Below are 16,218 nucleotides of genomic sequence, written 5' to 3'. Positions count from 1 at the left end.
ATAAACCATTTAACATTCAAACTTTCTGCAGTGTTGTCCGTTCATCAGGGTCAATTTTGACGTTATGAAGCCTCATAGGAAATTACAAGGTTTCAGGTTTTAACAAAGTGCAAATTCAAAAGCTCAAATCAAAGCGATAGCATAAAGGTCTTGCAGTGTAGTTGCCTGTTAATTCCAGAATTGTCCTGTCAGGACTTCCTCCATCGTGCCTTGAGCCAGCCCCAAACACTGCCGTCAATCAGATTGGTGTATTTCAGTGATGCATGTGAAACGGACAAGCTCATTGGTCTCACCTCAGAGTTTAGTGCTTCGCTCAGTGATTCTACAGAAATCCACAATGTTTTTCATCCCATGTGATATTTTTTCCCCTTTCTTTTTTCCTCCCAAGCAGCCATATTTGTTTTGATATGAATGACCATGCATGTCCTGATTGGCTAAACCACCTGTCAGTCACACCCATCTGAACTCTGGGAGATTCACCCAGACTCACATCAACGTGTTGAAGTGTGTATTCTGGGCAGTTCTCAGATATTGAGGTAATTCTGATCACTCATAGAGCACAATGGAATCCAGTAGTCAAACTCTATAAAATCTTGATGTTTAAGGCATTTGATGGTAAAACCCTGTAATCCTTTTTTTTTTAAAAAGTATTTTTTTTTACAAGTGTAATCTAAGTGAATATTATACAGAAGAAAAAACATTACAAAAGTATATATTTTTGACCTGATTGACCCAACTACCATCATCCCCAGGCCTTCACCCCCTCTTCCCTCTGCTCTGCCCCAGACAGAGGCGATCTGGGGTGAGCTAGCTCTCCACAGTCCCCTCTCTGTGTGGGGCATAAGGGATGTGTTTGTGGTCATGTGATGCTGAGGAGGAGCTGAGATCACTTTAGTCCTGGTCTAGTCCTGGTCTAGTCCTGGTCTAGTCCTGGTCTAGTCCTGGTCTTCTCTTAGTTCTGTCTTTGTTCTGTCTCTGTTCTGTCTCTGTTCTCTCTCTGTTCTGTCTTTGTTCTGTCTTTGTTCCGTCCTGGTTTAGGCCTGGTTTAGCCCTGGTTCAGCCTTGGTTCCTGTTTCCCCGTTTAGAGTCCCCGTTTAGAGTCCCCGTTTAGAGTCCCCGTTTAGAGTCCCCGTTTAGAGTCCCCGTTTAGAGTCCCCGTTTAGAGTCCCCGTTTAGAGTCCCCGTTTAGAGTCCCCGTTTAGAGTCCCCGTTTAGAGTCCCCGTTTAGAGTCCCCGTTTAGAGTCCCCGTTTAGAGTCCCCGCTCAGACCCCTTCAGATCTCAGCATCACAGTTCCTATGTGTACATGTGATCTCTTGAATGATTGAATTAATTGGTAACAAATGGAGCATTCACATAACAGTATATTTTTTGTTTATATATATAATGTGTGTGTGTGTGTGTGTGTGTGTGTGTGTGTGTGTGTGTGTATATATATATATATATATATATATATATATATATATATATTATAATAATAATTTTTCTCTTATTTTTATATATATAGAAGTATACATATATATATATATATATATATATAAGTGTATAATAGTAGTAATAACTTCTCCATGGAGGCAAACAGGCGGACTCCCCAGAAAAGATACACAGTGAGATTTGGATTCTTTTAGAAGAATTTTGCAGCCTAATCCAAGCACGTCGTACTAGCATTGTGCAGGAGCTATTTCTTGGCAGAAGTTTGGTTCTAGTCCTGGTTCACTGGTCCCTGGAGCTCCATGTTCCTCCAGACTCCAATCAAAGAATTTACAGACTTTTTAATGAGGAAAATTACGCCATTTAAAGGTCGACTGCAGTTGGGTTTGCAGTTATCAGTGTTGGGCTAACAGTGAATGGTCTTTTTGCCCTGTCCCCAGTCCTAGTATGAACTCTTGGAATAAGGACAAAGATAAGTTCTTTTCAATCATTTAAAACTTGGGTATCTCATACTGAAACACGAAATATGAGGAAGAGGAAGTATTCAAATCTATATCTGTTTTTGGCTATCACAAACCCACATCACAAGTATTCACATGCAGGGGTGTGATGTGCCACTTGCACGGCTTTAGAACAGCTCTTGAAGGAGAGTAGATTGGGATGAGAGCTGATTGGCGGTCCAAGCCAAAGTGTCATATAGTGACTCACATAGCTCTTACAAGTGTGCGATTGTTAAAATGTTTTCTAATTGGATGAATGATCTTTCTCTGGGACAAAACAGAATTTATAAATTTATCAGAAAAAAGTTGTGTAGTTCAGCTGTAAAGAACAATAGCTTGTCTCTTCCTGATGAAGTTCCAGTCTGTAGCTGTCAGATCAGTGTAAGTCCTGGTCTTTATTACTAGTCCCATGAGATTGTCTCTTCTGTTGCTCAGATTAGAGCAGCTGAGGTAAAGACAGAAACAGACCCAAGCACCGGAGATACACATACACTAAACACATGAGTTTATTCTGCTAAATATGTCATCTGACCAGAGCAGTTACTTTTCTTGTAATGTCTTTGGGTGAAGATCAGAGAGAGACATTTGAAAAATTGAACAGAATACCACTGTTTAAACACCAATCACAAATCTATATCAAAGTTTCAAATTGTCCAATCAAATGTCTAGAGGAGTTGACAAAAGACTAAAATCTGAACTACGACTAACAGAAGAATTTCATGTACATGTTTGTACAGATCTAAACTACAGGATCAGCAGCTTTTATGCAGAATAAGAAGGAGATAGTGTTTGTAGAGGAAATTATATTTTAGCCTTTGTGATTCACCAATTGCGTCAATTCAAAACTCAAATTTGATTTGATTGCATTTAACCTTGCAGCGCTGATCTCTGGACTTTGAGGCTGTCACAAAGCCAGGTGTCTAGATCACAAGACTTTTGTGTAGCACAAAGACAGATATTTCAATGCACGTAAAACCAGAGCTGGTGGTCTTTAGTCAATTCATAGAGAACTTAGTTGACCAAACTAAGGACCAAATCGCAAAGGAGAAGATATGGAGTGAGTTAGCTGGAGTTTGGAGAGTGAATTATGAGTTTAATCTTTTCACATAAGACACTGTATAATTGTACTTCTGTTCATACATAGTTGTTTTTGCATGACCCACGGTGAGCATGTGTTGTCAGTGCAATTACTAATGGCCAGTTTTTCCCATTAAGGGTGACATGTCGACTGCGTATTAAAGATGCACTATATAACTTTTCTTGTCGAGGGACTGATACCAACTTGGGACCATGTAGCGTCACAGGCAAGGCAAGTTTATTTATATAGCACAATTCATACACAAAGTAATTCCAAGTGCTTTACAGAATAAGAAAGACATTGAAATCAATACAAATACAAAAAATACATCCATACAAAAAATCTAAATATAAATAAACATAAATAGTTATCATAAAATAAACATTAGAAAAATGCAGAAAACTTTTAGTCATGTGCACAGCTAAACAGAACCATTTAGAGCATGGATTTAAACATTGTCAAAGTTAAACACCTTTCTCACATCTTCAAGAAGACTGTTCCAGGTTTTAGCTGCATGAAACTGAAACGCGGATTCCCCATGTTTAGTCCTGACTTTGAAGATTTAAAAGTCATATGCCCAGAGTACTGGTGCCCAGAGTACGAAATAGTTCATATGGCACTAACATTTGGGAGATGTGTACAAGTCTCTCCGTGGCCTAGCACCAAACTACAAGCGGAGCTACTTTAACTATAGTCTATTCTCTGAGCCAGAAGAGCCAGTGCAGAGACCTGAGCACAAGATTTATGTGCTCGTACCAAGCAGCAGCCTTCTGGATGTACTGCAGCTGTCTTAACGCTCATTTGGAGAGGCCAGTGAGCAGGCGGTTACAGTAGTCTAACCTACTGGAGACAAATGCATGGATAAGTCTCTCCAAGTCTGGTTTTGACAGTATCCCTTTGATTTTTGAAGTGTTTTTTAGATGCAGCTGCAGATGTTACTGATTTGATGTGGCTGTTAAAGTCTGAGTGCATTATTTCCCCTAGATTTCGAGGGGTAATAATGGACTCTTGACTCTAGGAGTAATAATGAAGGTTTTAGAGAGGGAGACTGGAGGTGACTGCTGACACTTTGTGTATGTTTCTATGGGCCAAAGATGATGACTTCAGTCTTGTCTGAGTTTAGCTGGAGAAAGTTGTTTTGCATCCACACACTGATCTGTTGGATCTGTTGCCAGTCAGTCATCCACAAGAGCAGCCAATCGTGACAATGACAACCATGACCAACTTACTTTTTTCAATGGAGACAAGCCTGGGAAGCTACCACACCTAGTTACAGGTCAGATCTGTGGAGAGATGAGCTCACTAACATTAAGAATATTGTGTTTTCAAGATGTATTTGAGCAATAAAAACACTTTTAATTAACTGAATCCTTGATAGATAAGTTTAATGCCATAGAGTGGAACACTCCAGGCAAAACAATAACATTTCCTTGGAGACAAGCTTGTGGCATATCTTCTATTAGAAAAGTTCCATAGTGCACCTTTAGATAAATGTATCAAATGAGGATCACTTGTGCCATAATAGTCTCAGTATAACCCTGAGACATGTATGGCTCTAATCTCCATGTCCATTGAGACGTTTCTCTCTGTGCGTGACTATTTTATCACGTATAACTTCTTCATTGGTTTAATACATTATGTCTTGTGTACTCTGCAGGTGACTCTATGGCGGTGAAAGTGGCCTGTTACATCCTGATTGGAGTTGGAGGCTTCTCGATGCTCATGGGCTTCGTGGGTTGTTTGGGAGCCATCTACGAAGTCCGCTGTCTGCTCGGCCTGGTCGGTGCCTATAGGACAATTCGATTATAAATTTAATAGCTCATTCATTTGACAAGTCTGCAGTAGTTTAAAAGTGATGTGTGTTCTTGTTCAGTACTTCACCTGCCTCCTGCTGATCCTCATCGCTCAGATCGCAGCCGGAGCTCTCATTTACTTCCAGAAAGATGTGGTGAGTCACTTTTTAAGCCTGTCACCAGAACTGTAATTTTGTGTGATAATTTGACAAAAGAAATATAGCAAATGAAAATGATAAATTATAACATTGAAACTACTTTATGTCCCTGATGCAGTAACCCTGAAGCAGGAGCATTTTGTAAATGAACAGCATAATGCTACAATATGATACAATCTGAAATAAGACACCATTTTGCAGATCAATCCTGTTCTCACTGCCACCACTACACACCCACTGCTCTGTACATACTTTTAATTTTATTTTCTTAACCCATAATATGCGTAGCTTTGAAAGATGTCTAGTATATTAGCAAATCTTGTCTTGTATAATAGACCAATGTTTATGTCCTCACACACAGCCAAGAGTCATAATTGTGAAAGGAAACTAGGGTTGTCAAAAGTATCGGAAATCAGATACTAATTGATACTAAAACTATTATCAAAACTAGATCCTCATTTGAGCAAGTATCAATACTAAAAAAAGTCATATTCAGGGGACAGAAATGAACCTTTCCTGAATACCTTTAGAATGATCTTGAGCTGTATCCGAACAAGTATAAGACACATAGACTAGTACACACCCATGGAACCTCCCGGACCACTGAGGGATTACACAGATACAAGGCCACATGGGAATATATATAAAACACCATTTAATGTTGAAGTTCACATTCTGTTGTCTAAAGAAAGTGTTTTCATTATCATTGTGGTATTGGTATTGAGTATGGAGTCTATACCTTAGAGTTGTCATGATACTAAAAGTTCTACTTTACTTTTCTACAACTAGATTTAGATACTAATTCCAACACATATACTTTGAGCAATCTCTTCCACTGATTTTTATCTCTACACCATAGACCCTACAGCTGTACCCACCAAGAGTCATAAGAGTGAATGGAAACAGTGAAGCATGCTACGCTAACACCTGAACATGTGATTGTAATGTTAGGAATGCTCCGGTCTTCTGTACCAATGTCACAACATGCCATTGTTCAACCAGAGCTCTTAGTTACAGCTTCGAAGAGCGAACAAGGGGAGCAGGACCTTAGGCACCAACTGTCTCCCTCTGACAGAGACGCTGTAATTAGATGACATAAGCTGACATATCACAGTGAAACCACCTCTGTAAGCTACCCGAGAGGGGTATCATGGGGCACCCTCTGGTGGATCAACAATAAACAATTGAGACAGGAGTTACTCTTTAGTCACTATACTAACATTTCAAACTGGATGTCGATAATAAGGAATAAACTCAATACTCAATAAGGAATAAACTCAATACTCAATACCGATTCCGATACCACAATGATAAATAGAATGTGATTGTCAGCATTAAATTGTAGTACTTTCTTTTCTATTCCCACGTTGCCTTATATCTGTGTAATCCCTCATTGGTCCAGGTAGGTTCCATAGTGGTCGATGGGTGTATCCTAGTCTATGTGGTCTTATATTTTTTTTCTGATACAGCTCAACATCATTCTAAAGCTATTCAGGAAAGGTTTATTTCTGTCCTGTGAATGTGACGTTTTGGTACCTATACCTGCTCAAATGAGTATCTAGGTTCGGTGCTAGTTTTAGTATCAATTAGTATCTGATTTTCAATACCTTGACAATCCTATTAGTCAGTGTGGTTACTTTGTGTTTTATTATAGTACCACTGTAAACAACCAGAGAGTTTGACATGGGGCGCCCTCTAGTGGATACATACAGGAACAATGTAAACGGGATTTCTATGAAACTCCACAGTGACAGCCTGCTCAGGTTCCAAAAATACACTCACTCATTTTTCCCGTAGACTTTAAAAAAAAATCAAGTATTAAGAGTTCAAAAGCATTGCGGAGGCTAACCAGCTAGGTGGTAATTACCATAATATCCACAATTTTAAGTCCAAAAAGGCTGTTTAAAATGTAAGATTCTGCTAAATGTTTTAATAACTTTATGGTTTCAGAAAATATTCTGAACATTAAGTAAAAGTAAAATTGTCATTAGCCACATAGCTGATTATCCCTGAGCAAGTTTTCGAACTTAAAATTTTTACATTTTTTTTGGAAAGTCTGGTATGAAAGTATGGGAAAAATGAATGAGAAGTTCCAAGGAGAGTGTCACTGTTGAGCCCCATAGTCCCAGTTAAAGAGGACATATTTTTGGGGATGGTATTTAATATAAAATTATAACCTGCCTAGATCATTCATATTTCATTAATTTTAAACCTCAATATTGATCTAAAACTTCTATATATCTGCCTATATAGCTGTCATATATATATATATATATATATATATATATATATATATATATATATATATATATATATATACATACATACATACACACATACACACATACACACATACACACATACACATATCTACATGAAGACAACGTATTTTCCAAAAAATTGCACATTTTGGTTGTATGTTCTGTAAGTTTTTACCATGTTATAACTGTGTTCCCTTGTTCTCTAATTCTCTCAAAGGAACATTTGCAAATTCGCACCAAACTACTATCTTCCAACAAAAGTCTTGCCTATGAACACAACAGCAGTATCCATTATTGTAGATTCCATGCACTTTTTTACTACAGTAAGAGGTTCAATCCCCTTCACAATCAGTTGGAGCCCTGATTCAAAGATGGCATGTTTGAGAACAACAACAATGAACATTAAAGACTACAGAAATATAAACTCTGCTGGTACTTGCTTTCAGGCTGTACAGTGTGGTATATTGCAGCTTATTTCTGACAGTGAAACAGCATTAAACAGTGAAATGTTTGAGTAAATCCTTTGTGTCCTTATCCAGACGGACTTGATTTGAAACAGACTGAAACAATAATAGTTGAATAGAGACCGGAGCGCTGTGCAGTATTTCATAACAGTGGAAAACTCCTGGTTCAGACATGGCCTCAGTGAACTGTGTGTGAGTGTATGAGACCGAGGGGGGGCAGAGAGGGGGAACTGAGGGGGGTCCTGGGGCTGTTTAAGGTGCTAGTCCTTACTCTACATCTGGAACTTCACTCTAATGTCTTTACAGTGCAATAAAAAGGATCTAGAATCTAGTTTTCAGAAATCGAATACTAATTGGCACCAAAACTAATATGGAATCTAGATGCTAATTTGAGCAAGTATCTATACTGTAAAAACTCACGTTAACAAGAAAATTTTATCATTCCTTAACAGTTTTAGTATGACTTTTGAGCTTTATTAGAACGAATACAAGACATAAAGTGCTATTATTTTATGTTAAATTACATGCCATTACTGAAAAAGGAGCATTTTTACTCTGGTGTCATAATCGGCATTGAGTAAATTCCTTAGCATCGAAGTAGACTTTGGAGTTTTAGTACAATATCTCAAACTGAAATTGTTTCTTGGGCCACTGCTACTGAAGTGAGAGTGACCGTAATGTCTGATTGTGCTGTGTTAATGAAATTTCAAAATACCTGATTTTCTGCATCATTTCATGTTTTGTCTTTCAAAGAATAAACACAAAAAAGAGACAAACTAAATCTTATCTGAAGGAGCTGCGAGAAACACAAATGTTCAGATCATGTCATATTGTCGACATAAAGCTCAAGTCATGTTAGACTTATTCATAGAGGGAAGAGGAACCACAGCTTTTAATCTAGTACAGCGTAACAGTACTTTTACAATTGATACTTTGCAGTGACATCACGCTGGGGAGGCTTCTACATGTATCTGTATGGTGGAATGGGCAGCAGTTACCGTGGTGACACAATGCATACGTTAGTAAACACAACACATTTTTTTAATATTGTCTGAAAACTCACTCTATTTAGGAGTTTGACCATTTTTGTTGAAAATCAAAGTGACTAACTGAAAAACCAGTTGGCTAATTCTAGCTAGTTTGTGACTGTAATGTTACGTGTGAGACTTGTTTAACAGCACAAATCAGCTCATCTGTTAAAGTTCCAGCTAAGTCATTTCTTTATGGTTAGATTGTGGTAAAATCAAACTCATATTAAAGTCTAACAGAGCCTCAGATAGAGCAGTGCCTCAGTTAGCATCACAACCCCAGGAATGTTGATGACATCTGCTGCAAAGTATCAAAATGTTTCTTAAGTAAACATATGGTGAAAACTACTCAAATAAGTATGGTATTCTTCAGCAGTTACTCAAGGAAATATAACTGAGTATATCTGCCTCTAGTTAGGGCTCCATTTTAAATTATCAGACAAAGAAAAACTGCAAAAATTACATTTGGATAAGTGAAAGATAAGTTACCTGGTATAAAATAAACACTGTATTGAAGCATGTCAAGTTATAGGTACTCAAATGAAGATTAATATTCTGAATTCCAGTCCTGCTCTCTGTATTAGATGTGGCTGTGTGTCCTGCTGGTGGAGGAGATGCCTTTTCCAGATTCACGGCTCAGACTGTGAATGTTTGACAGATTTAGAAATCATTTTGGATGTTTTCACTTTGTTGAGTTTGGCTTCGTTCGGCAGTGACCCGCGGATTCAGGGCAACTGCTCAGGGGAACAATTCTGTGTGTAGACCGTGTTGCAACAGCTGACTTTGGCATATATAGTAATGTACAGAGCAAAATATATTTGTGTAGCCTATTTCATTATATCTACACCACCAGTCAAAAGTTTGGACAGCCTTATTCATTTACATTTCTTCTTTATTTCCATGGTTATTTACACTGTAGATTTTCTCTGAGTGCATTAGAACTATGAATGACACATATGGGCTGTAGCCACTCTTTGCTTTTAATCTTGGTTTGCACTTGGCATTTCTTGACCCTGGCCCCCAGAGCTGTGGAGTGAAAACCATTTCAGGAGGCTCCATCTTGAAGCTCATTGAGTGAAAGCCAAAGGTCTGCAGCACTGTCAACAAAGCAAAGGGTGAATACTTTGAGGATTTGATTGTAAAATATAAATTCCATACATCTTGGAATTATAATATAAAGTATGACTATTTTATTTATTTATTTATTTATTTGAAGGACAGTGTGCAGATACATTAAAAAGATGGCTGCACCAGATTTAGCAAAATGCTAATTTCCATCTGTAGTCCTTGGTGTCACAAACATAAAAAAACAAAAAAAACAATTCACATATAAAAAGTGCAATACAAAGACAATGTACAAGTGTGCAAAATTTTCAATACATAGTGCAAACTACAAGTTATTAAAGTGCAAGACATATGCAACAGATATCAGAATAAATACGGTGTAGCCGCTATCAGATGATACCCACGAGGGTAGCATCTGATAGCTCTGTACCTTATTGGTATTATAAATGTAAACAAGACAGTAATATGACACTAAGACTGTACTATAACACTCATGATTTGGTAATCTAGTGGCCATCAGATAGTACCCACGAGGGTAACATCTGATGGCCAAATACCCGTCTGGTATAATTAGTGTGGGCAGGACTGATGGTCAAGAAGCCAGTTTTTGACAGCCCCTGAAAAGCTGTGATAATCTGCTATGTTCTTAAGATTTTCTGGAAGCCCGTTCCATTCCTTGATGGCTTTAAAAGAGAAGGCAGATTGAGAGAAAGCGGACTTTCTTGTAGGAACATTGCAGTCACCCCTAGACACGGACCTTAACACTCTACTTGTTAGTTGAGAGCGAGGCTGTACATAGGTCTTTAGTGGGGGTGGGGCAGCGTCATGCAAGATTTTATGTACCAGGTGAATATCAGAGTACCTGATCAAGTTGTCAAAGCTTAATATTTTAAATTAGGCACAGTGCACACTTAGTATAGCGCAATAGGCCTAGCTTACATACAGAAACCGTCAGTGTAGTTGGCTCCTCCCTTCAGATAGCTATAAGGCAGTGTCCAAGAGCAATCTGACCAGAACTGAAGAAGCGGCTTGAATGAACAGCAAGACGTATTCACTCCTACAACTTTTTGTCCGGTTGACAGATTTTACTTTTGGCTTTTACTAGTAAAAATAAAGGGAACAAAAATTGAATGAGAGGGTGTTTGACTGGCAGTGTGTATTTTTATTGACAGTTAACTTTTGAGTCATCATAGTTGTCTAAATGGTTATTTGCAACTGAGACTGTGCAATTCACCTGATTGTGGAAGTTGCCATGGGCACTGTTATCGTCTTTGAAGTTGTATTATTTTGTATGGGGCTGCAGATCTTGATGTAAATAAGTTCTATAGAGGCTACAGAGCCGTTTTAAAGCCTCCAGTGAATCAGTGCAGTGTTGACTTTTTGGTCATATGGAGATGGAACATTTTACACAAATGGACACTACTTTATATCAGGTTTTAGCAGCAAAACTTTTCTCAAAGTTTCAATTGAAATGAATGAGATTCTTGCTTAACTGGAATTGCCACCACAAAGGATTTGTAGCGTCTAGAGGAAAAGTTGGCAGAATAAAGTCAGTAAGTCCATATTCATGAATTAAAATGTTTGACTTATTTTGAAGGTGCACTATTTAACTTTGATGGTGCAGGTCTGCCTCCTGCTTGTCTCCATGAAGATGTTATAGCGTAAAGTTTTAAATATCTGATATTTAAATATTAGAGTTTTAAAATGTTCATGTTTTGTCAGTCTTAGTGTTATGATACTAAAATTTCAAATTCTATTTTGAAAGTCAATACTGACTCCAATACCATGATGATAATAATAATAAAAAAAAAACAAAACCACTCTTTATTTAGACAATAGAACAGGGGTGTCAAACACAGCAAAATGGCTGCCCTCAAAGGGCCAGATGTAAAATAAATCTAACTACTTTTTTAACTTGTTAACTGTTTCTGTATTTATTACTTATTCAAGTTACGGATATTGTATATGCATTTGCCTAGATGCAAAAATATGGCTGTGTAACTGCGTATCTCCAGATAAAATGACATTTTAAGACCGTCATACCTTTTAATTTACCGTGTTGAGAGCGACATAAAATGATGTGGAGGGCCACAGTTTTAACACAAGCAATAGAATGTGATTTTGAGCATTAAATGGTAGTACTTTCTTTTATATTCTGATGTGTTCTTATATCTGTGTAATCCCTCAGTGGTCCAGGAAGGTTCCATAGTGGCCCATGGGCGTATACTACCGGTTGTCTATGTGGTCTTATACTTGTTCTTAAGCAGCTCAAGATCATTCTAAAGCTGTTCAGAAAATGTTCATTCCGTTCTGTGATTTTAAATTTTTTTAATGTTTTATTTTTATTTATTTTTTGTTTCAATACCTGCTCAAATTTGTATCTAGTTTTGGTACTAGTTTTAGTAACTGATTTTTGATTTGCATGTCTTTCTGTCTGTAGCTGGATGAAGAGATGTCAAAGATCGTGATCAAAGTCCTGGACGGTTACCCTGGAAATAACACCACAACAGAGCAGGCCTGGGACTTCATCCAGAGGACTGTGAGTGCATTACACCACAGGTTGTGTTTACTGTAGGAAACCTTCTTTTAACAGCAATACAAGGATGCTAAATGTGCAGAAGCATGATCCAATCATCTGATGCCCTCCTGCTCACAACCATGAACTCCTCTTCTGATTCGGAGCATGGTAGAGGCTCTGCCATGCTCCCAGTCAGGGACAGATAAAGTGTGACCTTTCAGTTTTAGGGATGGGACAAGACTCCATTCTCACAAGAAGAGATGAGACACTTTTATTGTACGGCTCAGTTCACCAGCTTTTATCCTTATTTTTGTCCAAGTCAGAAATGAGGATGGAATAGGCAAGGTAAAGCAAATGTAAACACATGGGAAAAATCTTGTAACAATTTTGTCTTTGCTCATCCCAGTCTCAGGTGATTTTCATTTCCTCTCTTAGACAGTATAAAGCTGTCATATGATATTTTTGTCCCTCTCTGAGCTGTTTAAATGTCATTGTGTGCAGATGGAGTGCTGTGGCTGGTCGGGGCGTCAGGACTGGTATGGAAACCCAACTATCGTGAACAATACTCTGCACTTCCCCTGCTCCTGTCAGAACTTCTCCCTCTCCTCCGCCAACTCCTCTGACTACGGCTTCTGCCCATTCACCACCAACGAATGGCCTGCGTACGAAGCGGTAAGTCCTGTCTCGGCCTCGGCTCGGCCCCAGCTCGCTTGGCCCCAGCTTAACCTCTGTGCTTGTATGTTTCTTAGGGCTGCTCTGAGAGTGTGGAGGCCTGGCTCAGGACAAACATGTGGGTGATTCTGGGCGTGTGTCTTGGAGTCGCCTTCATCGAGGTAAAACCTTGAAACCTTTACTCTCACTTCACACTGGGAGACACCTATTTGTTATTCTGCTAAAGCATAATAACATCAAATTAGCAGAACATACATTACAACAAGAACATTACAAAAAGATATTTTCTGAGCTCTCAGGCCTCAAATTCAAGACAATTGATACTTTGCAGCTGATGTCATCAACATTCCCTGGATGCTAATTAGAGTCTGAGGATCTGTTACTCAAGGTAGATTTTCATCTGAGCTGTGTTTTAGCACAATCTGACCATAAATAACTGACCTAGCTTGAACTACAACAGTTGAGCTCATTTGTGCTGTTAAACAAGTCTGTCACATAACATTACAGTCACAAGCTAGCTAGCATTAGCCAACAGCTTTTCAGTTTGTCACTTTCACACCATGAATGAGAATATTGATCACAGGCTAATGAAAATGTGTTGTCTAAATCCATTTTGTTTTTGTTTTGTTTTTTTTTTGTTTTTTTTTTTGAGATTTCATATAATCTTAAAATTGATTTGGCAGTGTTTGCTAATGTGTACATTGTGTCACCATGGTTACTGCTGAACATTCCGCCAGAGACATGAATACAGAACACCCCCAGCATAATATCTTTGCAAAGTATCAATACAGGATTACTCAAACATGCGTAAATGAATTGTACTAAAATACTTTTAACAATGTTGTTCCATCATGATTACCTCACTAGTTTTATTTCATTTTAAACAATGTCTTCGTTTAATGTGTGGTTGTTTTCTCTTTTACAGCTGCTGGGGATGATTCTGTCCATCTGCCTATGCAAGAACGTTGGTGTCGTGGACTACACTAAAGTGCCCAAGTACTGAGTCCAGACTAAGTCCAGACAGAGTCCTGAGACTGGACCAGACCAGGACTAGACCAAGACCAGGGACCAAGACAGACCTGCCCCATATAAAATAATGTGTCTTTATATATTTTCCTCTGATTGGTTTGACCAGTTTGGAGCACTTTAGAGAGAGGAGGTACTGCGGATCCGAGCCATGCTGAATACGTGAAAGGTGTACTCTGTTACTATGGTTACAATGGTGTGATAGGGCCACAAAACTACAAAAAACATTTTATGAATGCATGAGTTAAAGGTGTACTATGCAACGTTTCTGGTAGTTGGTTCAGAAGTTGAGTAACTCCTTGGACCTATTATTTCTTTGACTAAAATGTTCCACATTATGTTTACATATTGTTTTTGAACAATAAAATGACTGTAATGGAATAAATGCATTTAGACAAGTTTAACACCTCCATTGAAAAAAGTTGCATAGTGCATCTTTAACACTACAAGGCAAATATGCTAATCTGTACAACTATTATTTCTGTATTTGTTTTAAAGAATTCTAACTACAGTTGATCAGAGACTGTTACAATAGTTAAGTAAATCATTTCCATTAATTTTCCTTATAAACCCTTCAGTACTGGCTCTGTTTACATTTACGTCTGATTTCTGGAGTTATCCCATTATTGAAACGTGCTAGCAGCTAGCTTGCCAAGTGTATTTCCTGATCCTCAAAATGAAATGCTTTATGATTACTTGCAGACAGCACGCAGCTGACTTATTTTGACCTCAAGAGCTCCTTATACAGTATATCTGTACTTGGGCAAGCCAAATTGGGCAAGCCAAATGTGAAAACATTACTATTACTGACACACAATACTTGGGATGAAGTCTATGGCTATTCATTCAGCAGTTACTTTTCAGTATGGCCCTAAACACCATTGTAAACTGTACATTGTAAAATGGTAATGCATGTGGTGCTCAAATGGTACGATTCCTGACAAGAATGATGTGTCCGTAGTGAACTGGACCTGCAGAACTGGAAACAAAATCCTTGTTTTGTTTTTTGTTTTTTGTTTTTTTTTTTAACTTTTGTAAACCGTTGAGTTCCTGTGAAAACTTTTTAGTATTTTGTACATAATTTTAGTTTGTGTGAATTTTTTCCACATTAAGGTCAGTGTTTACGTCTTCTATACTTTTAAAACCACTCGCTTCCTTGCATTCCTTTTTTTGGTTCTATTTTAGTTTTAACAATGCACTAAATAGAAATGGGATATTAAAATTCATCCGAGCCTTTGTTAAGCTGAAAATGTTAAGGGAAATTAAATGGGTAAAAAGTTTAAAAGTTTGATTAAAGGTGCACTATGGAACTTTTCTGATAGAGGATACACCACCTGCTCGTCTCCGTGGAGATATTATTGCTTAGCTTATATGTTCCTGAGTGTGGTATTAAACTTATTATTCACTATGGAAACAAGCAGGTAGCGCCACTAGGTTAAGTTCCAGGTCAGATTTGTGGAGAGGAGAGCCCAATCACATTTAGGAATACTTGTTTTTTCAAGGTAAGCTATAAAAACAACTATAATGGAATAAATGCAAGCCTTATTTGAAACATTCCAGTTAAAGGAATCCATGGAGACCAGAAGTTAGCATACCAGCCACTAGAAGTTTCGTAATGCACCTTTAAAGAATAGTTGGTGGAGTAAAGACAAATTGTACATTTTAACCATAGCGGATGAGCCATACTTTTTAATTGTACAAAAGCCTGTATAGTGTGAATGCCGCCTTTGTAAACTTCACTTTTTCAGTTTAAAATAATGGATTCTGAAGCTGGAATTTATGCGTGTACTCACAAAATTCTATTACAATTTGTCAATAAACCGATTCGTTTGAAACCTGTCTCTTTGTTCTGTCTAAATGGGCTATATTAACTATCCTATTCAAATCACAAAGGCTGCAGTTATTTCAATAATATAATTTGTTCTTGTTCTATTTGTCTATTGTCTTAATGGGAGAATCTTGTACCTCTCATAGTTCAGTCTCTCTCAGATGTGAACACTCCTGGAGTTATTTTAAATGTCCTCACTGAACAGAATCCTACTTTTGAAGTACTTTTAAGTCGCAAATCAAATCATTATCTCAGTATTTGTCAGAAAAATCACAATCATTTTTTTTTACAAAATCGTGCAACCCCACTACACAGTATTTAACCCATGCTACACTATTGTGTAGAATGTAATTATTGTTTATCTAACCAGGAAAGTCCCACTGAGATATATTTTTTG

The 16,218-nt window shown here is 37.8% G+C and overlaps 1 protein-coding gene across 1 annotated transcript in view; it reads left to right on the top strand.

Annotated features, from left to right (window-relative positions):
- LOC117389075 (CD82 antigen-like) overlaps nucleotides 1-15,828 on the top strand; it is a 43,225-nt gene extending 27,397 nt beyond the window's left edge. Inside the window, exons 4-9 of the mRNA XM_033986652.2 lie at nucleotides 4,666-4,787; nucleotides 4,882-4,956; nucleotides 12,218-12,316; nucleotides 12,797-12,967; nucleotides 13,045-13,128; nucleotides 13,893-15,828. Of these exons, the coding sequence (XP_033842543.1) occupies nucleotides 4,666-4,787; nucleotides 4,882-4,956; nucleotides 12,218-12,316; nucleotides 12,797-12,967; nucleotides 13,045-13,128; nucleotides 13,893-13,970 (629 nt within the window). The 3' untranslated portion in view covers nucleotides 13,971-15,828. The remainder of the gene's footprint in view (nucleotides 1-4,665; nucleotides 4,788-4,881; nucleotides 4,957-12,217; nucleotides 12,317-12,796; nucleotides 12,968-13,044; nucleotides 13,129-13,892) is intronic.
- Nucleotides 15,829-16,218: the final 390 nt, after the last annotated feature.

The sequence above is a fragment of the Periophthalmus magnuspinnatus genome, chromosome 3, assembly GCF_009829125.3.
Source record: "Periophthalmus magnuspinnatus isolate fPerMag1 chromosome 3, fPerMag1.2.pri, whole genome shotgun sequence".
NCBI lineage: Eukaryota > Metazoa > Chordata > Actinopteri > Gobiiformes > Gobiidae > Periophthalmus > Periophthalmus magnuspinnatus.
The sequence above is the reverse complement of the archived record's forward strand: the minus strand, read 5'-3'. Positions and strand labels throughout refer to the sequence as shown.